Source organism: Periplaneta americana, chromosome 8, assembly GCF_040183065.1.
Source record: "Periplaneta americana isolate PAMFEO1 chromosome 8, P.americana_PAMFEO1_priV1, whole genome shotgun sequence".
NCBI lineage: Eukaryota > Metazoa > Arthropoda > Insecta > Blattodea > Blattidae > Periplaneta > Periplaneta americana.
Window position 1 is genome coordinate 124,093,071 of NC_091124.1, and position 27,569 is coordinate 124,120,639.

Here is a 27,569-nt window from a genome sequence, read left to right on the forward strand (position 1 = left end):
TGAAGTCCACAGTCAGTGCCGTGGTTCCAGAACAATAAGCTTACTCTTTGCCCAAGAACTAAACAGTTTTCTCTTTATGAGCTTCTCTTCTAACCAATTCAGTATGTCATTTGATTCCTAACAAGTGACTATCGTCATAACTGTTGAGCAGCTATTGTTGCAAATTCAATTGTCCTATAACACGTTTGCGAACGTATGTGAATAATAAAGAGTCATCAAATATTTCGTTCAGTCAGCGATGTTCAAAATTGTTTCCTTATACATTCATCTAAGAACAGGATGTTATTCATGCCAAAGCAAACCAAAATGCCTTTTGTATAATGCCTTTTGTGCACATCAATTCCTTTCAGGACCGGCCCTTGGACGGGGCAAGTGGGTCGGTAGCCCCAGGCCCCGCGTTTTGGGGGCCCCGCAGCCTGGAAAAAATTCAATCTGTAGACTACTAGTTAAAATAATATTGCCCTCTGTTCTTGTTACAATTTTTACTCTGAGAAACTTTAAAAGAAAGAGCGAAGTGAATGTTGAGACAACTTTTGTATACGCAACGAAATCAAATGTTGAGAATAATGTTAACGTATGTGGATCAAATGTTGCACCGTTTGTTGAAGGTTTAATTACCGACATGTGTTGTACTACGTAAATTGAACCTTAATTTCACGTGTAGCCTAACTATATATATTGAAATCTTTATTATTGCCACAGAGAATTTACTTTATTTTGTATTATTTATAAACAGAGAGGGCCAAGATAAACCGAACCCGATATTCGATTTAGAGACACGCAATAACGCGATTGTTGCAGGAGTTTCCTTCAGAAGCAAGATTTAGCATTACCCCTTTCCATGCGCCTACCCTCCGTTCAAGATCAAGGCCAATGTGCGTTATTATAATTGAGTTGTATAAAAATATAAAATAAATAGCCTTCTAGTTCTGATATTCATTATAGATTGAGTTCGATTTGTCATGGCCCACCCAGTACAACAGAATCTGTTATTCAACACGTCGCTAGAGTTCCTGTTTCAAATTCTAGACACTTGAACGACGGAATATTAAATTATTATTATTATTATTATTATTATTATTATTATTATTATTATTATTATTATTAGTAGTAGTAGTAGTAGTAGTAGTAGTAGTAGTCCAGGTGGTAGTAGTAGTAGTAGTAGTAGTAGTAGTAGTAGTAGTAGTAGTAGTAGTAAGTAGTCGTAGTAGTCCAGTAATATTAACTCGCCAATGATGTGGTGTAGAAGATTGACACTAGTAGTAGGTACCGTGGGGTATGAGAAATCAATGATTACAAAAATAATATTTTATGAACTATTCATATTATACGGGATTTAATTTCTCACAATTATTCAATGGCCTTCAGAGATGATTTTCAGCATAAAATATAACGAAAAGAAAAACCATATCATTACAATAAAAAACATGTGTTACATTATAGTGTAATTTTCGTCATGAAGATGTCAGGTCAAATGTTTTCTTCTGGCACAAGACCTACACACTGTCAACACTTAGTGTTGATATGTTCCATGGACAAAAAACATCGCACTTCACTGAGCAGTATGGGATTTCCGATACTTGCATCGGGGGCAGTACAGACAGCGCCTCAAATTGATTGTCTTTTGCTCGTCCCTTCTGGATGCATCGGTACAATGTCTCGTAACTTTTATGGCCAGTCCCTGTGGAAAATTTGAAAGCTGGAGCCTTTTGCTGATCTACCCTTTCACTGGAGCTAAGGAAAGGTTCTTCATAAACATTGTCCTTATTGACTGCTGCTCACAATAAAATTGTTTGCTTCATTTATTACTTTTGGATAACATTCCCATGAAATTCATGAGTCCCTAGAAATGGGAAGAACAGTAAAAAAAAAGCGGAATGAACAAACACTAAAGGAACTATTCATCTTGAATCAGTATGAACAATACACTTCGAAAGATATATCCCCCATGCAGTACTTGAGGTACATGGGATGTGAAGAATAGGTGAGCACGGATTAAATTTTCCATACAGTTTCGCCATGATGAAACGATCGAGATGAAATTCAAAGCCATTTGTACCGAACCCACACTTTCTGAAGTCGAAATTGCGATAGAAAAGCTGAAAAATTACAAGTCCCCAGGTAAGTTATCGATCAAATTCCAACAGTATTAATACAAGAGCGTGGAAGCGCATTATCTAGCGAAATTTATAAGTTAATTTATAAGTTGCTATTTGGGAAAACGAAATTGTATTAGAAGAATGGAAGGAGTCCATAATTGTACTCAGGGCCGCCGAGAAGGGGGGCAATGGGAGCAAGTGCATATGGGCCCGTGAGCAGTAAGGGCCCGTCAGATTAAGTGAGTCTGATTACTTTTCATTATCACGAATAATAATTATTCACAGATACATACCAGTACCATAAAATTTTGTAAGAACATTTGTTACATGAATCTGACATATTGATCAACAATAGTAGAATTAATACAACTTATCACTTCATTATGTAAATGTTTAACTTTTATATAATAGAATATCGGTTTCCCACGTTAACAATCATCGACACGACACTTGAGGGCTCAGGGATTTCCCTGAAATATGTTCCCGTCGCTTGTACCGAACACGTTCAATTGGCTTGTCCTCTTAACTACCAACTCCTGCCGGCCCACCGCAATATGCTAGAAGACTCTCCCAAATCCAAGCCGGAGGATTACGTTTCCTTTTCAGTAGGGCCTACATACGTAGTATGTTTCGTCTTTTCGGTGTCGTTTTTCTAATGAATTCTGTTCATTAGTGTTACCAATGGACAATGAACAAGTAGAAGCATAAGTCGGGAGCTGAGAAGCGCAAGAAGAGAAAGAAAAATTGGATGATATTAAGAAAGTGAGTAGAACTTTGAAGTTGGTGTGAAATTGAGCGATGTTGGAAAACTAAAAAGTAGCAGACAAATTGTGTCATTGAATGTGTTAATTCGAAATTTTCTCGGGCTTCCAGCCAGGTCAAGAGTTAGTGATCCACCGACGTTTCGAGGATGTTCATCTTCCTCATCTTCAGGGTTAAATGATGTCTAAGGGATCGAAAAATCGAAAGAGAATTGGGAGGACAAATTTAAAAGGTACGCAAAACGCGTCCTTGCAAGGGGTTGGGGCTGTACAAAACTAAATATGTGAGCTCCAAGCCTGTTGGCCACTAGTCTCACTCCGGGTTATGCTGCTCCACTGAAGGGGCTTTAGAAAATTTTGAAGGGGAAGCCGAAATTGGACGTAACCTCTTAGGTACCACATACGCGAGGGGGACGGAGATTTGATCAAGTGATCACGGAACGGGGCGAGGAGGAGATGGCTGGTGTTTGCCGTTAGTATGGCAAGACACTGTCATCTGTTGTTCGATGACAAGGCATGTGAAGGCCGTTGGAAGAAGCACCGTGAAATCTAAATCTGCAATTTGAGAGGTCCCTGTCCTTTCAAATTGCGACTAATTCAGTGACCTCGTATATTTAATAGACAATTTATAGGTTCTGAACTAGGGCATACGTCATTTACAAGAAAAGGGGAATATATATGGGGAAGGGCATATAGGTCCGTGGCCCATTTCTCATAGGGCTCATCCCGATATTTGTCTTACGCCTTAGGAAAACCACGGAACACCTTAGGCAGGATGAGTTGTCTCATATATAAGAGACTAGACAATTGGCTATTATGTAGGAGGTGATTGTTACCATGAGCCTTGTTGAATCGTCTCAATTTAGAGATCAGCCATTTGGCTTTATGGTGACTCAATTACGAAGAGAAGGGAGAGATGTAATTATTAATTAATTTAGAGTAATTAGGGAGATTCATGGGGATATGAATGCAGGTCCGTGGCCCATTTCTTTTAGGGCTCATCCCGACATTTGTCTTGGCGCCTTAGGAAAACCACGGAAAAACCTTAGGCAGGATGAGTTGTCTTAATATCAGAGACTAGCCAGTTGGCTCTTAGGTAGAATGACTCTATGAATCGATGGATATATACTAGCCCATTGGCTCTATGATAGTTCCATCGATCAACAAAAGTAGATATTGTTAGGGAGGGATTTTGTTTAGCCCAGTTAAGACAAGGTCATTTTAAAGCGGTTGCACTATCCAAGGAGTCTCATGGAGTTGAGTCGTGGCTACCAAAACCTGGGAGTAACGCCAGCCTCCCTGTCCTCCTGTCTCAAGGGTATAGCTAATGGACCTGTCTGGTATCTACGCCGTAACCTAGGATCATACTGGCCGAGGCCAGATATGAGCGGGTTTGGGGTTAGCACGAGCTTCCGCATACAGGTTCCTAGCCAGTCGAGCAATGAACTCGTCTATGGTTGGCAACTCTAATTCATCATGGAACTTTCTTCTCGAGGCGACTCGGGGGAGATGGTAATGAGTCGAATCACCTGGTTTTGGATAACTTGGAGTTTACGGAGATGGGACACTGCCGCAAACCCCCATGCGGGTGCGGCATAGGTAATGACAGAGCGAATGAGGGCCTTATACATGGTAAGTCCTACCCCCAGGTTGTCAGGAGTTAAGGCCGCCAGAATGGGATAGTGTCTAACTATCAGCCCGTTGGCCTTACGAAGAAGGGATTGGATGTGATCTCGGAAGGTGAGATGAGAGTCCATAATGACCGATAAATATTTAATTTGGTTCATCCACGGTATTTCTTGTCCGAAAAGTGTGGGTGGTGGTGGTATGTCTTCGAGCCTCGCTCTTAGTGAAAAGAGTCTGGCCTGACATTGTTCTACATTGACCTTGATTCTCCAGTCGTGGAACCACGGCTGGAGGTGATCTAAGATCGACTGCAATCTACGGGACGCTAATCTATAGGTTTTGCCCATCGCCAAGAGGGCAGTGTCGTCTGCATATATATACAGATGACTATGTCATGCGCACTATGCGCACAAAGCAAGACGACACGTCGGCCGCGTTCTCGCCGCGGCCCTCACTAATAAGAACCAATCGGCGCACAGCTCCACGGCTGACTCCTCCCTCTGGCACTATAAATTAAGGAGCTGGGTACCCTTAGACATCATATAACCCTGAAAATGAGGAAGATGAACATCCTCGAAACGTCGGTGGATCACCAACTAATGACCTGGCTGGAAGTCCGAGAAAATTTCGAATTATCACGTCGCCAGGAAAGCTTCAGCAGTTATTGAATGTGTTGTTCGAAAACAAGAACCTTTCCAAAAACAGTATTACAGTATTTTCTGAACTCAAGGATGGAGAATGTGTTCCCAGAGACTGGCTAGTGTGGAGTGAAACAAATCAGGGAAAATAGTACAATGACTGATTTTTTTCACTCCACACTAGCCAGTCTATGGGAACACATTCTTCATTCTTGAGCTTTGAAAATAATACTGGAAAGGCTCTTGTTCCGTCACTTAATTTTTTTTTTTAATTTTAGTTGGTTATTTAACGACGCTGTATCAACTACTAGGTAATTTAGCGTCGATGAGATTGGTGATAGCGAGATGGTATTTGGCGAGATGAGGCCGAGGATTTGCGAAATATTACCTGGCATTCACCTTACGGTTGGGAAAAAACCTCGGAAAAACCCTACCAGGTAATCAGCCTAAGCGAGGATCGAACCCGCGCCCGAGCGCAACGTCAGACTGGCAGACAAGCGCCTTAACCGACTGAGCCACGCCGGTGGCTCCGTCACTTAGAAGGTTATTAGGCAGGTTGGGGGTACTTTTTCGAACAAAATATTGAATGACACAATTTGTCTGCCACTTTTTAATTTTCCAAGGTCGCATGTTACTTGCCATGACTCAGAGTTAGGAACTGGTGTGTGTAAATTTGTTTCACTTGCACATATTAACACATATTTTTTACTATTGTTTGCTTGTTCTGATTCAATACTACAGAATTCTATTGGAAAATTTAATATTTTTGATTCGGAAAATAAAAAGAGAATGATAGGACTTACTGAAACTCAATATACTGTTATCAGAATTTTTTTCTAAACAGCCATAACCACCAGTATTCAATTCTAAGCATGAACTGTCTTCATTTTTGACAACCTGAACAGACGGGCTTGAGACTGGTTTATTTTTTGCAGCTTCACAAGCAGCTTCTCACTTTGAGAGAGGTATAGAGGTTATGGGTGTTTGAGAATAAGGTTGTTAGGAAAATATTTGGGGCTAAGAGGGACGAAGCTGCATAAGAAAGGAGAAACGTACACAACGCAGAATTTTATGCATTGTATTCTTCACCTGACGTAACTAAGAACATTAAATCCAGACGTTTGAGATGGGCTGGGCATGTACCAGGTATGGGCGAATTCAGAAATGCATAGACTATAGAGTGTTAATTGGGAGGCCGGAGGGAATAAGACCTTGGGAGGCCGAGACGTAGATGGGAGAATAATATTAGAATGGATTTAAGGGAGGTGGGATATGACTATAGGGACTGGATTAATCTTGCGAAGGATAGGGACCGATGGCGGGCTTATGTGAGGGCGGCATGAACCTGCGGGTTCCTTAAAAGCAAGTAAGTAAGTAAGTAAGTTTTTATGTATGTATGTATACCTATATGTATATATGTATGTATGTATGTATGTATGTATGTATGTATGTATGTATGTATGTATGTAAGCTTATATATGTTTTGCCATGCGACGAAATCATAAATGTGTATGTGCTGAAAAAATAAAAATAAACTGCGACAAAACGACTGTCGGTCACGTTTATTTTGTTATACAGTACTTTTAAGCCGGACACGGGTTATTTCAACCTTTTTCCTTTCTTAGCTAGTTCCTTGAGCACATCATTTTCATTCAAAGAAATTTATGAATGTAGGTACACGAGAGCCAGTCCATTAAGGCGTTCCTCCCCTTTGCTCTTCCTAAGGCAGGCGTACTTTTTCTTAGTAATGGAAATGACCTTTAAGAATTACGAGCTATAGGGAGTGTTGCCATTTTTGTGAACAGGTATGTATTGTTGGAAGTAAGTGACTGTTATAATGTGCAGTAATTCAACAACGTTTCGTATTTTTTTCTGAGGGACTCTGGAGGGGTTTCCTCCTCGCTGTGCTAGTTTTCTCGATATCAAGGATGTTGAACAACCGTATTTCTGTGAATATCTCATACTCGATTCTCGCATCATTACAATACTTTCTCCTTATATTTCGTGTAATGATTCAGTGTTACGACCAATAAATAGGATAAATGGCTATAAGTTTATACATAATGTACAGGCAAAATTTATGTTTACTGAATGCAACCTGTTTATCTGCAGGTAGTACGGTGGAGACCATATTCTGCGGGGTGACCACGATCCGCCTGGTGTCCAGCGGGCAGTTCGACAACGCTGTGACCGTGGCGCTGCGGCAGGCCGGCGAGGACGATATCATGGAGGCCAGCCTTATCTGCGGCCTCTGAGCTCCTCTAACAGGTGCACATGCAATATATTATAAAGTAGTTTATTACTACAAATGTCCCTTACTAAAGGGTCGCTTCAAGGACAATATGTTGTAAAATAATTAAATTTAGTGAATGTAAAACATTTGTTTACAAACTAAAATATATCTGGTTTACTATTTGTAAATTATACATATCACAATCATCGATCTTAAGTAAAACACATTAATTATAAAACCCATAAACATGGTTTCTCAAAATTTAAACAGACCCCTTAATAGCGATAATGGCCAATCGAAGGAGCAGTGCTTCATCTAATTTCATTGATGTCCAGAAATTAGCAAAACATTTTGGAACGATTCCCCGTAGTCCATCAACTCCGTCAGTGGCGATAAGTTTTGTAAAACTATGGGTGGGCTTAAACAACTGAGTTATTAGTTAACCCTTAAGTACTACGGACCGTCTGCTAGACCGCTCCCTATTTTTTCTTTTCTCTATTTATCTTATATTCAAGCCAATTCCTCCGTTGCTTTGTCTACCTTTCAGTTCGGACGAGACCTGCATCACAAGAAGGTCACGCTGGTTATTTCAATTTTTTCTCAAGTGATATTCAGTTTAGTTTGTTTGAAGCGGTCTCATAGACGTACTATAGTAGTTGCGTGCGTTTATTTCACATACGTGTTTTCGTTATTTCTTTTAATTTTTCGGATTGTTATCTGTTATAACTGTCATCTCTACATGAAAAAGAGGCGGCAAAAGCAGTACCTTCTAGGTAGCGTGGTTTCCGCGTTTTAAGAGAGAGAAAAAAAAACAAATATCCATGCTCTCGGTGTATAGTTCCTATTTACTTGGAGTGCTCTAGGAAAATTTGTACGAGGTGTTTGCACGAAGATTGAGTGGTTTTATGAAGGAGTGCAGTGTTATAAAAAGTGCCATGTTTTTTAATTAAAAAAAAACTGGAGAGTGAAATCTATGTTTTTTATACAGTAAACATTTTTGGTTCCAGAAAATTGAACAAAATATTTCACTGACATGTTGAAGTGTAGTAAATATTAGCATTATATTGTGGATTCTTATTATTTTTCAAATATAAAAAAAACATGATAATTGTTTAATATGTTTAAAAATTAAAACGTTGGGAAACTAGAAAGTCATTACTGCATTTTTTGTTATTTCTATTTTTTGTTACTGTTTTAAACTATTTAAATTTTCCAAACGACTTAAATTTACATATTATAATATTCTGTAGTCATGTATTAATGGCCAGTATGCTGAAAATATTGTAGGTAATAAATTCTTATTTTATGAATAAATATAATAAACAGAAGTTTAATGGACCCCTCCATAGTAGTTACGTCACAATAACTGTACATCGAACTTAAGAGTTAAAATAAATATCATGAATAACAATGATGATAATAGTAACAGGACGATCTATTTGGTGGGCTCGGGTCCCATGAGCCCATATAAGTTGGAGCCATGAATCCCATTACTGTAAAATTGACTAGATTGTATTTTACTTTGTAATAATCGATTGTGGGGTCATATATATAGCTTTTTCTCATAATTGACCTCTTCTGACTGGCCACTATGGGACTAAAACCGGACTGTAGGGTCCAGGATTACTCCGGATTTGGAGTTTGGTTTAAACGCAATTACGTATATTCATGCGCCGAGTCCTGTCATTTGTGGTAGACCAGAAACCTCCTCATAGACGGTGTAGCCATGATACCACATAAACCTGATGCTGTGATATACAAGAACATCATGCTGATCAGAAATTAGAATTTTGAAAAGCTACTTTTAATAAGCGTCAATGGTTGTTCATTGAATATTGATATTAGAGATAATATTAATGTAGGATATGATATGTCAACCAACTCAAACGTTGTATTCGTGTATCACGTACTCCTTGATTGCTGAATGATATCGCATTAGCCTGCTGAGAAAATATTCTGTGTTAGATCCGTGGCCGTGGCTGCATTATTATTATTATTATTATTATTATTATTATTATTATTATTATTATTGTTATTATTATTATTATTATTGAGAAACTTTTATCATCCTGTCTGCTGTCGAAAAATCTGAAAGTTAGAATTTATAAAACAGTTATATTACCGGTTGTTCTGTATGGTTGTGAAACTTGGACTCTCACTTTGAGAGAGGAACAGAGACTACGGGTGTTTGAGAATAAGATTCTTAGGAAAATATTTGGGGCTAAGAGGGATGAAGTTACAGGAGAATGGAGAAAGTTACACAACACAGAACTGCACGCATTGTATTCTTCACCTGGCATAATTAGGAACATTAAATCCAGACGTTTGAGATGGGCAGGGCATGTAGCACGTATGGGCGAATCCAGAAATGCATATAGAATGTTAGTTGGGAGGCCGGAGGGAAAAAAACCTTTAGGGAGGCCGAGACGTAGATGGGAAGATAATATTAAAATGGATTTGAGGAAGGTGGGATATGATGATAGAGAATGGATTAATTTTGCTCAGGATAGGGACCAATGGCGGGCTTATGTGAGGGCGGCAATGAACCTCCGGGTTCCTTAAAAGCCAGTAAGTAAGTATTATTATTATTATTATCATTATTATCATTATCATTATTATTAATCTGCTGTTGATGTCAAGGCCTTTCGGTGCCGACTGAGGAGTACCTGAAATTAAATCTATTGATTATATGACTATTAGAAATGTTTGCATATAAAGTTGTGTAGTTCGAAGTGCAAAATCCGTGTATTCTAGTTATGTACATATGTCGACTGCAAATTTGACGTTATCATCAAATGCCACTTCGTTTAAAGCTGACAAACCTTTCCTTTCGAATTGACAAAACCTTAAGTGGAGAGGATGGTATTTTTTTTTTACTTTTTTCCTATTTTGTGTAAAATATTTTTTGTATGTAGAGAGCTCATAGCTGTGGCAACTCAACCAAATAAAAATATTTTGAAAAAAAAAATTATTTGGGGCCCCAAATTTGAAAAAAGAAATACTCAATGCAAGATTGTACTAAAACCGATATATCTAAACCGTTCTTAAAGATAGATTCAAACACTTTTTTGCAATGTATTTGCAAAAGCATGTTCTACAAACTGCCTGTAAAGAATTTTGATATTAGTCCCTACGTTTGTAAAAGCAACAATTACAATTTAATAACAATTTTCAGATTTCCTTTCTTGCAAACAAACGGACGTATTTTTAAAATGAAATCAATTAATAACATTCCCTTACAGAGAAAAGTTTCCTAATAGTCTACAGAATGTGTGTTCTAAATTTCATGCATGTATCTTTAATAGTTCAGAAATTATATCCATTTTTGTCTGGCAATGTAGCAAAAAAAATGAAGTTACTGGAAACCGATAAAAGCGGGCGTGTGATTTAAAAATCCATAGCGCAGGAAGTTTAAAAATGACGTCTTAACATCCGATAAGGGCACAAATACGCACAAAATGTTATGCAATACATTCCATACATATCAAAGGGCATTTTAAAGAAGAAAAAAAATTTGAAAATTTAATTTACCGGAAACAACAATAAAAGTGAGCGAGTGATTTAAAAATCCATAACGCAGGAAGTTTAAAAATGGCGACTTAACATCCGATAAGGGCACAAATACCCGCAAAATGTTAGGTTGTACATTCCACACATATCACAGAGTATTTTAAGGATTTTTTTTTAATTTACTCATTTTTCACCAAAAAATACCATCCTCTCCCCTTAAGTAACTCAATCTCTTTTGAGTTTGAGTGCTTCGAAGATAGATGTTGATTCTCCTCAGGGCAGAAAAGTAACAATCTACGAAGCTTATAGCATCTGGGATAGTCACACTACCTCAAAAAGGTTCTACACTTCACTGAATCCAGAGGAGGAATCGTTTTCACTCATATCACTAAGGAATTCATAAACATATTTTCTATAGAATTGTGGAGATAAGTAGAGAACTTTTAATTAGTTTGAAACGAATGTGTTCAAATAGATTCCGTCGAGACATAATATTGTTTGGAAGTGAGTCCGGAAATTTCTTCTTATATTTTTCATATTTACGGCGATAGAATAATTGGAAATATTCCACTTTGTCAATTTGAGGAAACTTAGAAACAGTCCGAGAAAAATTATTTCCATATAGCCTACAAGCACAGATTTTATTCTTTTATTATTCGTTCGCTTTAGGTCAATGTCGTTAACATTTTGAGGGGGGGCGTCAGTTTCTACGTTGGTGTTTTAGAACAAAATCATGTAAACTTTTGTTCTCTTTGATATCAATATTGAACGAGTAGAGCCCTGATATTTTATTGGTTATTTAACGATGCTACATGATGTAATAGATTATTTAGCGAGGTCGGAATTCGTGACTGCGAGATGAGGTGGAGAAGTCACTATAGTTTGCCTGAAATTCGCCTTGAGGTGGAGAAAACCTCGAAAAACCTCAATCAGATAATCTGCTCAAGCGGAAATCAAATCCAAGCCCGAATGGAAATCCAGACCAGCGAACACACGCGCCCGCGGACTCAGGTACGCAGGTGGCTACATTACTTTCTTGATATGGTACTATACTGTATGTCAGTTTTCGTTCTTTTTTTTTTTTTCTTGCAGAAAATTGTACATGACATCTTTGTAACTGAACAGTTTTGAAAATAATTCCAACAGAAATGCATTAAGGTATGCCAGAAAGTCACGAAATTTTATTTTTTTAGTCGCTGTCCCAATTACCAAGATGTTTAACAACATTTAAAGAAGCACTCTCAGAGCTAATATCTTTGTACTCTGACTTCATGAAAATGACTAGACATAAAATTCAATCAAGCTGCGGCAACTGTTAATAGTATCTTTTATAAAATCCCTTGCAATATATATGTTATTGTGAAAGATTTTGGGGGAAAAGACAGAAAGAACCACTTAGTCAATGATAAAAATGCACTATCTGATTACTGAAAGCTCTGCTATAGTGTTGAAGACAGCTTTAGGATATGATGAAAGGTCTTTCATTTGTTAGCCACTCATATGACCACTTCTCACAATATAGGTTGCGTTTCAGGTTTGTAAATCTGTAATTTCAAAATAATTAATCACACAGCCTATTATACACGAGAAAATAATCCACCAGAAGTCCTAACAGAACTAACAGCTATATCTACAATCTGAAAGATCTTTCACATATTTTATATTCATGTACATAGTTCAGAACTGTTGGTATTTGTGATGCACATAGAATATCAGATGTTTCATAATGTATTATCGGAATAACTGTAATCGAATTTCATATTTTATTTTGGCTTTGACGTCAGAATCAGCTTCTATAATATCATGTTATCATTATCTGTGGTTGCGAAAGTTACTAAAATAATTGTCAACAAATTTAGATAGCTCTCTAAAATTGGTTCATGCTTTTTTTTTTTTTTTGCGCATTAAGGAATACAAAGAAATGTCCTCTTTTCAAAAAACCTGATGCCTTATCATGACCTTGAATAGATAAATAAGTGCTTTAACTCTCCGTTCTAATACTTTTCCATTCTTTCTTCTGGCCAGTTCGGTATGCTTTTCATGCCACTTCTACAATGGTAGTCAAGTAAATAGATCATCTCACTGTTTTCCGAAAAGTTCTAGGCATAGAAAATAATTTACATGAATGTGACTTAGAATGGATTTGCTCAACACTGGTACGTGGTTGGAAACAAAACACACATTGCTAACAGAACAATACGCTTGATGTTTCACATGCTGTCAATCACTACAACTTATCATATTGGGAAGTGGAAAAATGCCACGTATATTGCTGGTTTTGGCTTTTGTGATGTGTTTCTAAATTGAGTGAGGGTGAAACAAGTCAACCTTTTCTTTTCTGTTTCTAAATTTTTGTGAAGTGGATGCAAAGAAAATAATTTCTCTAGCAGTTCCCTTGCAGTAACGTTTTCTGTCACACACAGCATTGATTAAAATGTAATATTACCTAATTATGAAGTGTTGAACACTCACAATTAAACACCACTTTGCTCATATCACCTGGACCAGCCTGACTGGCTGTCGGTTGAACGGTCTTGATACAGAACATCCTTGTGGTTTGAAGACATACAATCTCCCTCTGCAACTAGAACCGCGCATCTCTAGAATAGCACAGTTTGAACTGCTTATGTAAGCGCCAATATAGACCTATATCAGATATTCATAACCCCTTAAGCCAAGCACATAGATTACACATTCAAATTGCAATAAAATTACCATAAGCACCTGATATAATAATGAAGTTCTAGTACACAGAATGAACTGTGAGTAATATCATTAATTTCAAGTATTATTCTTTGACATATTTCAAACAAAAAAGTTTCATACAGTTTTGTTCTCTTTTCTTTCCTTTCCGACTTACAAATTGTTTTATATGAAACATATCTTAGTGTGTTTTGGGAAGACCATTGATATATTTCCCAATATGGTCAGTCAACTTAAGAGAGTAGGTAGTGTATTATGATAAAAAATGATAGAAATAATTTCAGTTTTTTTATATAAATCTGCAGAAATTTGATCCCAACAATTGTAGCATTTTATAATTCCTTTCCAGAACGAAAAGTTACATTTGTTCGAATAAAATTTCTGCACAAATAATAAAAAACTAAAATTCTTTGAATCGTTAATATCACATTACACTGCCCTCTTAAATTGACTGAGCATATTGGGAATTCATTTAATGATTTTCCCAAAGCACACTATAAAATGTTTCATATAAAAGAATTGACTCGAAAAGGAAGAAAAAACGAGCAAAACTGCATTAATTTTTTTTTTAATATCTCAAAGAATAATCTCCTGAAATTAATAGCATGGTTCACTCTGTATGTATTCACACATGATCATCAAAATTTCTTCTCTTGACATACGATAATTCATCACTGCACAACAATAATAGCCTATATATGACAAATATCCGTGGTATTTAGTCATTGTCTTATCAAACGACACTTTTCAACAATTGGGTTATGCAGCGTCAACTTTGGGCCAATACTGAACATTAATTTCGCTGAAAATATCGTACCTGAAGGGATTTTTATACGGCGCAAATCACATATTTCCATCACAATCTGTTCAATGTTTCTTATTTTCGTTCTTCTTCCTCTTCAAGGTGAAATTAATTAATTCCATTTATCTTTGTTTCTCTTTAAGATAAAAAATCTTTCATCTGCTTTGTTTTTCTTAAGAATATTCGACAAGTATAGGCTACACCTAAATATTTACAATCGAAATATATACAGTAATGAGCTAAAAGTATTTGTAAGTCTCATTTTATAGATGGACAGGATATTAATAATTTTTATCCCATCAATTTTAAAGTAATGATTCTCAAAATAGTGACTAATCCTGATACAATTCATGAAACAACTGAGTGTGCACCGAACTTATAGATTTTTTATATTTGAAGAAGTCTGACATCTGATAAGATTCGGAGACAAATATGCATCTAAATATATACTATACCTTATAGTAATCTACATACTTGTTCATATCTAAATATTTTCAGTAAAACGACTAAGGGAACTTCCCATTTCTAGTAGAAGAAATATTTGTTCTCTTATCGATTATTTAAAGCAATTACTTTCATAATAATTAAGAAAATCTATTGAACAATCATTTGGTTGATTGACGAGATTTTTGGAGCTATTTCATTTCAATAAGTTTTTTTTTTTTTCAATACTTGGAACATTGGATTTCTTCATGTGTAATCTCAAAGAGCTACCGCATTGCAGTCAAATGAATGAATCCCCCTGTGATCACGTGACAGAACTAATACTGCGCTTTCGACTGCCGCTTACTAGAGTCTATAACTTTCACTGTTTTTATTTGCTCCAGTTTCTCGGCCTTAGTGTAAGGTGAGCGACTTACACAACGACTTGCACACGAGGGTTTTGAAATGTTTAGACTAAAAGAATTAATGTAATTAAAGTACGCATTTATATTGAATGTGCGCCGCACACCAAACACGCCCAGAACATACGGTACGCCCCTGCGGCCACCCAGGAAAAGTTGGGAAAGGTTGTGGGATTAAAAGTTTTTAAATGAATATTAATCTTTAAACTTAGTCTCGTATATTAAAAAAATAAAAACATAAAGAAATTTTCTCCCATAAAACTTGAAAATAAGACATCTGTAGTTCCATATGGCCATTTCTACGAAACAGTGGATGGTAACAATTCAGAGAATCCTTTGGAAACTTCCCATAAAAAGATAACAACGAAATCGCACATTGCGTTGAGAATCAGTCACGTGAATTTGGGTTTAAGCAAGAACTTCCGAGAAGCTGAGCTACGTCATCGTCACCTTGTCAACCAAAATCACGTATGAACTCAAAATTTTCGTGTTCTAATAGTTGTTCGTGGTTTTAGGGGAGGACAGAGCAATTTCGACATACGTGGAATGTTTGCTACAAGAATACAATTATTTTGACTATTACACTTTTACTACGTCATACTACTTTTGAACAATAAAACGGTACGAAATGACGTATTTCAACCAATCATGGCTGCTTATCGCACAATTTTATCGCTCCCCAGCATTTGTTTAATTTTATCGCGTCCCTAGCATTTGTTTCTTTGTTTGCCAACATTTAAAACTGCGCTGGTCTGGACGTCAAAAAAAAAAAAATTACAAATCACTCCAGTCGATGCACAGCAGTTTCAAATATGATTAGCATTGGCATTCAAGAACAAGAATTAATAAAGATCACTGGTCGTACCTATGCATCTTCCCTGAAATCCTATTTACAAATAAATGAAGAGCACCATTCGGAAATCCTGAACAAGTTGAGGAATAAACCATGTACATCAACGAGTTCCACTTCTTTTAAGCACACGTCTAATATAAAATACTAAACATTCAAATTTGAAAATTGTACTTTCAGTAATTGTTTCTTTTAAAATTATTCATGTTTATTTTTATGTCATTATCGTTAATTAAAACTTTTCTTGTTTATTTCATCATCCCTAATTAAAACTTTTCTAACACTTGTTTATATTATTTAGGTTATGTTATAGCTTCTGCTATATGATATTATGGATAGTCACATATCAGAGATTGTTTAATACTAAGATTTATTGAAAATCATCTGTAAAGTGACGTTGATTACTGGGATCCGGATAATTGAAGTGGAATGCAACTGTTTTAATAAAAATGAAATTGAATCAACAAAGCCTTCTTAACTAGTAACCGTGTACAGAGTTCAATGAAGATTCCATACTTGGCACATCTGATAACATCACACAATCATAACACACCATTGCCATCTGGCATGCATCTAACGTAATATTTGTAATGTTGAGATGGTACAATAATACATTTGAAGACAGTTGTATTTTCGTAAGTCAATTAATATTTTATTGTATTGGTGTACTTCGTTACTTCTAATCTTTATATACTTTCTTCTAATCGTGTAATAGTCAATTAAATCCCACTCGAGTTTTGATTTTCTCTAGATAAATCAAAACCTCTAGTGAGATTACTGTTGATAACTTTTGGTGTAGGGCAAAGTCTAGCCATTTAATGTCATAGTCTAGGCCGTATGTGTGCTTGGTGTGCACAGTGTTAATATGTCTTGCAAGAGAAATATATATGACCTCATGTCGAAATCTCTTCTCAAACTGAGCACATAAATATCCCCACGGAAGATAGATGAATAGGCTATACAATTTATATATGTTAATTGTAAGGTTGACAAATTGAAACTTGTAAGGTATGTTATTGGAAAACTTAGTGGCTCGCGACCTTAGGTGGATAGTGATCATTCAAGTGGTGTAGCAAGTTGTGTTCACGATATTGCTTTGTTTTAATTTCACGTGATAAAATAGGAATTTACCCAAGAAGAAAGATCAACTACTTCTTCCAACTACACGACATTTTTTCTGAATGCAACATTTCAAGTAAATTTTAATGCTATTATAGCATTAAAATTTACTTGAAATGTTGCACAGTTTGAGAAGATAATTCCATATACATTCTCATTACAGTTCCTTTGTGAAAGTAATTACAATTCTTATAGGTATTTTTTTTTATTTGGCATCTTAACTACGACTGAAGTTAATGATGGTGGAGTGTAAGAGAAAGCCCCACGGTCTTAACTTCGCCAGTATACTTAAATAAATAAATAAATAAATAAAATGTTTGCAATGGAGGGAGAAAAGAACTGGCCAACCTACCCCATTTTCTCCTGGCCTAGTTTCATCATAAGTAGTGCCTTGTTGGCATCACTTGTGAGGTTCAGACCTGTCTTCGGACAATTGACTAAAGCTAGACAGCAACATCAACACCTCCACACCCTCTCACCTAGCATCTCGTTTGGTTTACCTTTCACTACCTCGAACCCGGAACATGTACCTTCCCTTTATTCCTCCGCACAGAACATCCTTCTACTCATCATATTTCAGCACATCTATTACACAACTCTAGAATTCTCTCCCTGATTATGTCAATCCTGTCGGACAATATTAAAATTCAAATTTAATTTAAAGAATCATATTCTAGTTCATGGAATTACTTGTTAAACACCTGTCAGTTTGCGCAATTTCGGTTTAACCCGTAACATAGGCCTATTATATTGTAACTATGTTTTTGTCACTTTTTATCCTTAATATATAATGTATTTATTATTACTATTATCATCATCACCATCATCAATAACATCATTGCTACTACTTCTATTTATTTTTTTAGCTTAATAAGTGCTCTATAGTGTTCTTTGACCCTGTTGATCCCCTATTGGACTTTAATATAATTCGTACTATTTTTGTTACTGTTTGTATTTTTTCTATTTTTATGTGCTATCTGGTAGGATGGAAGAGAAGGCCTTATAGCCCTAATCCTGAAAGATTAAATAAATAAATTAATTAATTAATATATGTTACCTTCGATATAATTTAATTTCTATTTGTCATATTGTTTATCACAATAACAGTTAAAATATTATCAAAGGTGAGTCATTAAGTGACCCGCACTCTATAATATTATGTTTTGTCAATTGCTATGTTGTTACAAACTATCATCTTGGTTATCTTCTCTATATAGCTGCTGCAGTTTAAAAGGAACGTTGAATAAAATTATAATTATAATTTATTATAACTTTGGAATATGTATTATATGACTTTCTTGTGTTAAATTTTATCGTACCTGGTTTACATGTTTCAACCTTTTATGTGTCATCCTCAGAACTGCTCGTTGTTGGTCTTGGCGCCTCTTGTTTTCTTTCCTGTGAGGGTATGTTCGTGTGGTGTAATGTAGAGTCAAAGAGTGTGTGTGTTCTGAAATTGAGTTGTGTGTTGAGAATTTCATTGGGGTGTGTTTTTGTCTGTCTGTATATTTCATATTATTCTAGTGTGTTTAGTTTCTGGCTTTTTGGTTGAATGTGTAGTATTTCCATGTCTGTTGCAATTTTGTGTGTGTTTTTGTTTTCGTATGTTAGTGTGATGTATTGCAAAATTGCAACCTCATTCAAGAAATTAAATTACACATCGCATACAGAACAAAGAACACTCTACAAAGACATCTCAACACACAAACAAACAAATACAACCACATAGGCGTGTACAAACTCAAATTAACACCTGCAACAACGTCTACATAGAACAGACAGGCACATCATTTCAAACGCGTTACAAAGAACACATCACAGCCATAACAAAATTACAAAACACCTCCACATAAGCAGAACATATCACAAATGCTAACCACACCTACAGAGACATCAACGCAAACATGGAAATACTACACATTCAACCAAAAACCATAAACTAAACACACTAGAACAATATGAAATATACAGACACACAAAAACACACCCCAATGAAATTCTCAACACACAACTCAATTTCAGAACACACACACACACTTTGACTCTACATTACACCACACGAACACAGCCTCACAGGAAACAAAACAAGAGGCGCCAAGAACAACAACGAGCAGTTCAGAGTATGACCCATAAATGGTCGAAACATGTCTACCAGGTACGATAAAATTAAAACAAAAAAGTCATATAATACATATTCCAAAGTGATACAGTGTTAAAAGTTGTGTAATCAAGATGTATTTATTATAATGACGATTTTGAACATTTTCTATAATAATTTAAATTAAATAAATATCATCTAATTCAGAATTGGTGTAGATTGGACTCTCCCACTGTTGGTGATAAATATATAAATTCACGAAATTTCGGAGTAGCTGTAACTTGATATTCATGTCATTTAGCCGTTTGTACAGATACCAGACACTAGGATACCCTTCCCGTCACACTTTTGTGCCCATCTAAAGAAAAAGGTAGAGTTAATTTCAAATGCCGTAGAATCCCATTAACATTAATGGAAAAATCTCAAATATATCAGACTCTGGATAACAACCGTTCAACATGGTTCTGTATAGCTTACTTCTTCATAAAGCCTTTATATTTAAGAATGGTCACTAAATATATTTTTTTAATATGTTTCTCTTATATTTACAGGTCATGTAAGGCCGACAATCTACGTGTCGTCGTTGTGTTCCACCGCCCGCCACCAGGAGCAGCACTTGTCGCATCTGTCCTACTAGCTGCATCATAATACATTTTCCAGTATTTTTAGTTTCCATTTTTTATATCATTGTTGTGTTCTACTATTTTTTTGCTATATTTTTTAATATTAGTTTCCACTCTTCCATCCTTACTGTACCGATGTCTCTTAAGCTATTGAAGGAATAAAAATATATATATATATATATATATATATATATATATATGTATGTATATTAAGTCTGGCGGTATGCAATGGGTGTTTGCTGCTTGTATTATATGTAACACATCCTGTAAAATTGACTGCTCTGAAAATTAGATCACGAAAGTGAGTTAATGACAGTTCACAACTGCCTTTGTTGAACTTCAGATCTTCTGGACCGATGGATGGTAGACCTACCTAGTATGGTCGCCGAGTACGAGTTGCTTGGAAGGGAGTGTAAAATGAAACTTCTCTATTGTGGTGAATACATGTAAGACAAAAGAACATTGGCGGAAAACACTTGTCCTACATGTTGAATATTAAGTATACTAAAAACCTAGAAGAAAGATATTACCGGTTTAGTATTCCAACCTAATGAAATTTTGAGTCCGAAATTAAAACAGAATAATAGTAAAGAAGAGGGTAAAGCTGTGCAAACTTGTGGCTATAGCAACACTAAATTCTTCTCTGATGAATTGTACATTGCAAACATTCAATGCATAGAAACCGAAAATTAAGAAGTGTAAAAACTAAGAAATAAATAAATGTGAGAGTAATTATAAATAATGAAATATAGTACAAAAACTCAACAAATCACTTGCACAGAATGAAAGAACTCTGTAGCAGGCTTTCTAAAATAAGCCCAGAGAAAAAAGAGACATTGGTCTTTCCTGCCAAAGAGCAAAGTGAAGTCATAACAGGAAATTCTTCCAATCCATGAAATGTCGATTATATTACTGCTCCTAATACGTGAAACCATCATTCAAATACTTTGTTTAAATACGTTCTATCCACTTGCAATTAGTTTAATATTTCTTTTGTCCCTTATTTCATTCTTAACAAGTGTAGGTAACAGTAAATTCGAAGTTTATTTCCATTCCTCAAGAATTCTTGCAAATAACATTCATATTGATTTTGTAAAACACACAGTTTCCATATCAATTTGAATATTGCCAACTTATTTGGTTGTCACAATTCTAGTTTCACAATATGAAGCAGATACTTGCGTCTACTGGGTATTGTTTTTACCTTCATAAATAACTGAGGAAGTGAACAACGTATTTGCCGCATCTTAGTAAGTTTACGAGCAAGAAAGAAAAATATTACTTCTACATAGCTATAATAAAATAATGCTTTCTTTTTATTTGTATAACTACCACCTATTGTTTGAGACGATTTTTAACACGGCAAGAATGTTGAATAACTTCAATCTTTGCTTTTTTAAACAAAATTATTAATATGAGTGATAGATACAATCTACTTTCATTGACACTCATACCAAAATTCATTTAATATTACGATAAATAATAGGTCTATCTTTCATATGAATAATAGAATGACATAGTTATGTTGTTAGTGAATTACAGGACTAATTAAAATTACTTTACTTATTTAACTTAAATTTAGTACTAGATTCTGTGAAGAAAACTGTTTGAAACCTTGAATGTCATATAATTATAGTATTATTGGGTCTTTGTGTGTACAGAAAGCCAAAATTATTTCTAGAATAAATACTTCAAACCTGAGACAAATGTCAATGCGCTATACTTCTCAAGTTTAAATTTCTCCTAGAAAAATGTGTATGTTCTGTTTTGGATTCCAGAACCAATGGAATACCCAAAAAAACCTACTTCTGAACACAACCACAGTGAAAATCTAAAACCTTATGTAATATCACACATTACACTCTACTACATCGAAAATGCTTAATCGAATTGCTTATTAATTTTATTAATTTAAGAACATAAAAATTAAGTTGCCAAGATGGTGAAAGGTCTGATGTAGGATATCTTACGTGTTGTAATTAAATGTTCATTGTTGGGTAAATGAAGCATATTAAGATTTGGAATTTATATTGACGTTCATTGGCTTAAATCTGTGTTTAGGATTTAATTAATTGAACAGAAAGAAGGAAAATTTCACGATTCACTTAAGACAATTTTAGCAAAAATTCGATAAAGTGTGAAGAATATAAACGTTCAATGTTTCAGAGACAGCGGTATAGATATTTTTACATTTCATTATTTATATTACCATTGTATCATAGCTCATCTTTCATATTTGTTGTGCTCTTATTAGAATAAAGAACGTCTATTTTAAGAAGCCTCCCTCCAATGTTGGATAAACAGAAACAATTCTGTAATGTCCAATCTGTTTCAAAAACATGAGGTCCTGATCTTTGTGATGCAAATAATAATGTAAAAGAATGCATAATGCACTCACAATAGGGATGTATGTTTTTGAAATGGATGTTATTGTCTGTGAAAATAAAAAAAAATGTATAAAACACAATTTCATTTAGCATCATTTAAAATGGAGATTATTATCCAAGCAACACGTTATACTCTGTTTTCGTATCAGTGCCTACATTGTAAACAGGCTTCCTTCAAATCACAACCTTATAATCGTAATAGATCAGCATTTTTATGTCTAAGATAGAGTGTAGCTTAAAAAATGTAATGTAGCTTTCTCTGTTGTCTTACATGGAGGTCTGAAGTCGTGCCGACACTAAGTTATGGAAGTTGCGCCATATGCTTACTTAATACCGTAACATGGGGTAACTTTGCACCTACAGGGTAACTTTGCACCATCTATGAATAGCTTTTTATATAGGTCTAGGGGTGTTTACGTGAACAAAATTTATCTGTTTCTCACTTCCACCAATAGATGGTATATGTGTAGAGTATTTTTCCACTGTTCGTGGTAACAGAATTTGTTTATGGCATTTCTAAACCGTAAAAACAGAACGTGCGCGTAATTTGATTGAAGTATAGATCAAATTAATTATCTTACATCACAGATGGTGTGCACAATCTCAAAATATTATACGTGTATCTGTTCCTTATTCATGCATTTAGACTTTCTAGTTCCGTTTGTGCAACTGTTTTGTCGGCAAATGGTGTCACAGAATAATTTTCTAATCAAGATGAATATGAGGCTAAATTGGGGTTACTTTGCATAATAACACAAAGGAGATTTTTTAAATTTGAATTGCATTATTTTCATTTGAGGACCTTCCAAGAAGTTTTAAAACGCTTACTATAATTCACACTTTGTATTACAGCTAAATTACTTGATTTGTTTTTCTTTTTATTGCATATTAAACTCATACATGGCTCTCACTACCAAACTTGTTAACAATCTGCAAATATGCCAAAGGATTTTTAATTTTATTTGGTTACTTTACGACGCTGTATCAACATCTCAGGTTATTTAGCGTCTGAATGAAATGAAGGTGATAATGCCGGTGAAATGAGTCCGGGTCCAGCACCGAGAGTTACCCAGCATTTGCTTGTATTGGGTTGAGGGAAAACCCCGGAAAAAACCTCAACCAGGCAACTTGCCCCGACCGGGATTCGAACTCGGACCACCTGATTTCGCGGCCAGACGCGCTGACCGTTACTCCACAGGTGTGGACATGCCAAAGGAAAATTCTGAGAGGGGTACAAATGCAAATGACCTGAAAGGGACGATATTATGGAATATCAATGGGAGGATGTAATTGGGAGACTAAATCCACCCAAGAAAAATTATCAAGAAAGGGCTTGCTTATATTCCATCCCAGAACTTTAGACAAAATAATACGTATACTTTTTTTACAGTTATTCACGTGCTGTTGCCTCGACTTGTCATTCGAAAGAACTGAAAACATTTTTGAAATAACATTTTAGAAGAATGTGACCACTTATATTGAAATTTTGTGTAGTTTTTTCAAAAATGTTTTGTCCGTGTTACTATTTATAGCAGTTTTTGAATCTGTGTTTCCATTTTTTCTGTTCCTGATAGAGTATATTTCATTTTTAACACGTGTATGGTGCAATGTAACACCAGCAGTGGCAAACTTTGCACCACCCCTCTTAAAACTCTGGCGGTGCAAAGTAACCCCCAACTATGGATAACTGTGCACCAATTTTTGGCAGATTATAAATTTCAAATAACATTTATTTTCGAAGATATGACTGGCTAAATACATTCCTACATGCCCCTAGAACGTATAAAATAAATGCCCATCTCAAAATTAGACATTGAAAGACTACATACAGAACAAATTTGTAACTAGAAAATGGTGCAAAGTTACCCCATTTTACGGTACGTAACGTTATGTCAAAAATGGAGAAGATTGGCTCAAGAATATATTTTTTTGTTATTTAACGACGCTGCACCAAATATTACACTATTTAGCGTTGACGGAATTAGTGATAGCGAGAACGTATTTGGCGGGGATTCGCCGTTGATCACCTGACATTCGCCTTACGATTAAGAAAACTCTGGGAAAACCCCAGTCACGTTATAGACTATCTGCCGAAATGGGAATCGAATCCAAGCCCGAACCAACGCCGGGTGAGCAGACAAACATGTGATAATGTTGTGAAAGATAGTAAGAGAAGTAAAAGTGGTCGGGAAAGTCCTATAACGCTACTTAGTGCTGAACCACAATTCATTTTCCATAAAACTAATTTACGCAGAATTGTATTTATTCATTTATTTAATCTGTCCAAATCGGACTTGAAATATGAGATAATAACTCAGTTTTTGAATTCCTGTAAGAGTATGAAACATAGAACAATTCACGAAGATTGATTTCGATAAATACAAATTATGAAACATATATTACAATATATTTCTCCTCTCAAGTTTCGCCAAAGATTCCTGAATATACCATATAAATTATTTCTCTATAGAGCAACTGAGTGCTTTGTCATACATATTACAGCGTTGTTCTGTAAACACTTTTCTAATGTATAAGCTCTCTTTCAGTCAGCAAAAAATTTAACAATGGTACCACGTGAATCAAGAAGAGACCAGCCACTTTGATAAAATTTAGATTAAACCTATCTAAAAATTATGACATTTTGGGTTCGTATATTATGTTATTTTTTTCTTGTCAACTTTAACTGGTATCTCCATCAGATATTTCGAACTGAATAGTAGAATCGATAATTTCAGCTTAGGCTTTTGATCGATTAATTGCAATAATGTCAGTTCCATGCCTCCTAACATTATTATCAGAAAGGCAGTGGATCTCCTCGTGAACCTCTAGTCCTTAGCTCGAAGAGCATTGGTCAGCATCGCGCGTATGGTGTTATGTCTTTTGACTCTCAGTTCTCCCTTACAACAATTTCCCAGCATATGCGGAAGAGATTCATACCAATATAGCAGTGACTGCTGTGATTTGTGCCAGAGGATCGCCCCGGAAGAGAACGTAAGTGCTTATGCAACCTTCAGCATGTCCCTTCATTCATTCTGGTTTCTTTAACGTATATGTAAAACCTTTAGCAATATGACAGAAAAAGTAACGTTATAAAATACCTTTCAAGTGGTAATGAGAGGAAAAAACTTCAGAATAAGAAACCAGTTAACATAATATATTCGTTTTAATGAATTTAAAAGTTGACAAATATGCATTCTTATACTAGCCCACCTATTATTACAATGCTCATTCATCTTTCCATCTATACCTAAACCCTCATATATACCTGCTTTCCCACCTATCTTTCTATATCTACAATTCCCTATTGTCCCATTTCTCCTTTCACAAACCGTACCACAGCTCTTTCCTTCTGTCTTTTCTTCCAGCCATCCAAACTCCCAAATATTTGTCATTTTTTCCTAATATTTTAATCCATCCTTCTTTTTTTTCTACTGTCTAATCATTCATTACATTTATCTTTACTTACTTTCTTTCGTTCTAAAATAATATTTTATTCTCCTATAAAAAATTTCACCCGTTGAGTTTGGCATATTTTCTTCGAAATTTTCATTTATCTTTTCAATTTTCTGTTCCTCCACCTCTCATTCTTGCTATTCTTCTCAACTTTAATTTAAACCTTTCAATTTTAAATCACCAATACATACGCCCATTCACCTTTTCTTCTATTCAACCGATTCATCCACCATCCATCCATCCAATCATTCATCCATTCAGACACACATTGTTTCAACCTCACATTCATCCAATCTTTTGTTTATTATTTCAAACGTACTTCCATCTATTCTTTATCCTTCCTTCCAATCTTTCACATACCATTTAATTTTTCTTTCAATTGTCAGCTTGCAACTTAAGTTCGTTTTCTTCTTCTTTCTCTTAAAGATTATACCTACTTCCCCTCCTACTCATGCATTTGTTTCCTGCTCCTCGTTATCTTCTTCATTCCTCTTTCTCTAATACTGAAAGCGCCTTTTCTCCTAGTTTCCTTGCTATCTTAATCTTTATTATGTTTTCCCTCTTCAGTCTCTGTTCTTCTTCTCGCAAGACCTCCCTCAGTTCCTCTACCTTGTCTGCCGTGTTCCGAGCCATAGTTCCTTGCTCCATCATAACGTTCCTCATCATAATTTTCCAAGATTCTTCCAGCTGTGTACGCATTCTTCTCAAGTTCTCAACATGCTGTTTCTCTTTCTGTTCCCTCATATCCTTCCTCCGAGCCTCTGACATCAACCACATTCCTTTACATCTATTTCCTAAGCCAAATTGTTTCAATATGTGCATTGGCATGACCGCCAAGTCGACAAGTCTACAATGCGGATCAAGAGGCAGTGGAAAATCGCTGAAAGGTTTCCAGAACCCATCCACCAACGTGACTGGTTGTGAGAAATATAGGCCGCGAGGAAGTCCAAAAGTACCTGAAACACAACGCAAAACTCTGATGTTTAACTACACTATCAGATTACTACATCACAGAAAAAAATAAATAAATTTATTTATTAATTCACCAATAACTCATGTTTAAATTTATCCTATTCTTCAACCATTCGCTCATTCACATAATGCATTCGGCGCACTGTTAATAGGACGGCTAGACACTAGATCATCGTTTTTGCACGCTGGTAATTCACTGGTTATAGGGTAAACATTGGTAATTTCGTGATAATTTCATTAAAATTAATTTAAAATTCAAATGTGTAAATATATCCTAATTCCGATTTTTTCATCTAAAAGATGATAATTTTCTGTACAAATCTGGAGACATAAAAAATTGGACACGTTCTTGAACAAGTGCCAAAAACCACTTTTACAACTTAAGCTAAAAGGTTAGTTATTTCGTGATAACCTTGGTAATTTCGTGATATTACATTTATAATTTCGTGAGAGGTAGAAGAATTGTGGAAAAATTTATTAAAGTCAAATGAAATTCTCATTTATTGTTACAAGACTTCAAACATAGTAATTCCGTCTAATATTCATAGCAAGAAAATAATAGAAATACATATGAACACATAATAAGAATGAAATAAAAGTAGAAATTGAAATTGGAAAGGGATCTTCTTTGCCCTGAAAGGGTGAACACTTTTATTACGGACTTTACTATAGCCTATATTACTAGGGTAACTCCAAAAGTAATGCATAACATTTGTTTAAAAATTATATTTTTATCCTACAGCTTTGCTGTTTTCACAGAATGTAGATACATCCTTTAGGAACAAAATGTCACTTTTTCACATAATCTCCGTCCCTTTCAACTGCCTTACGTAACCTAGGAACGAGGGCC

General features: G+C 35.4%; 2 protein-coding genes across 2 annotated transcripts in view; one reads left to right on the plus strand and one right to left on the minus strand.

The window, feature by feature from the left end:
- The window catches only part of LOC138705023 (corticotropin-releasing factor-binding protein), a 706,376-nt gene extending 684,002 nt beyond the window's left edge, over positions 1 to 22,374 (plus strand). The window contains exons 7-8 of the mRNA XM_069833566.1: positions 7,237 to 7,392; positions 19,836 to 22,374. Coding sequence (XP_069689667.1) covers positions 7,237 to 7,379 — 143 coding nt within the window. The 3' untranslated portion in view covers positions 7,380 to 7,392; positions 19,836 to 22,374. The remainder of the gene's footprint in view (positions 1 to 7,236; positions 7,393 to 19,835) is intronic.
- Positions 22,375 to 24,615: 2,241 nt separating this feature from the next.
- The window catches only part of LOC138705022 (putative malate dehydrogenase 1B), a 47,982-nt gene continuing 45,028 nt past the window's right edge, over positions 24,616 to 27,569 (minus strand). The window contains exon 4 of the mRNA XM_069833565.1: positions 24,616 to 26,703. Within this exon, the coding sequence (XP_069689666.1) occupies positions 26,231 to 26,703 (473 nt within the window). The 3' untranslated portion in view covers positions 24,616 to 26,230. The remainder of the gene's footprint in view (positions 26,704 to 27,569) is intronic.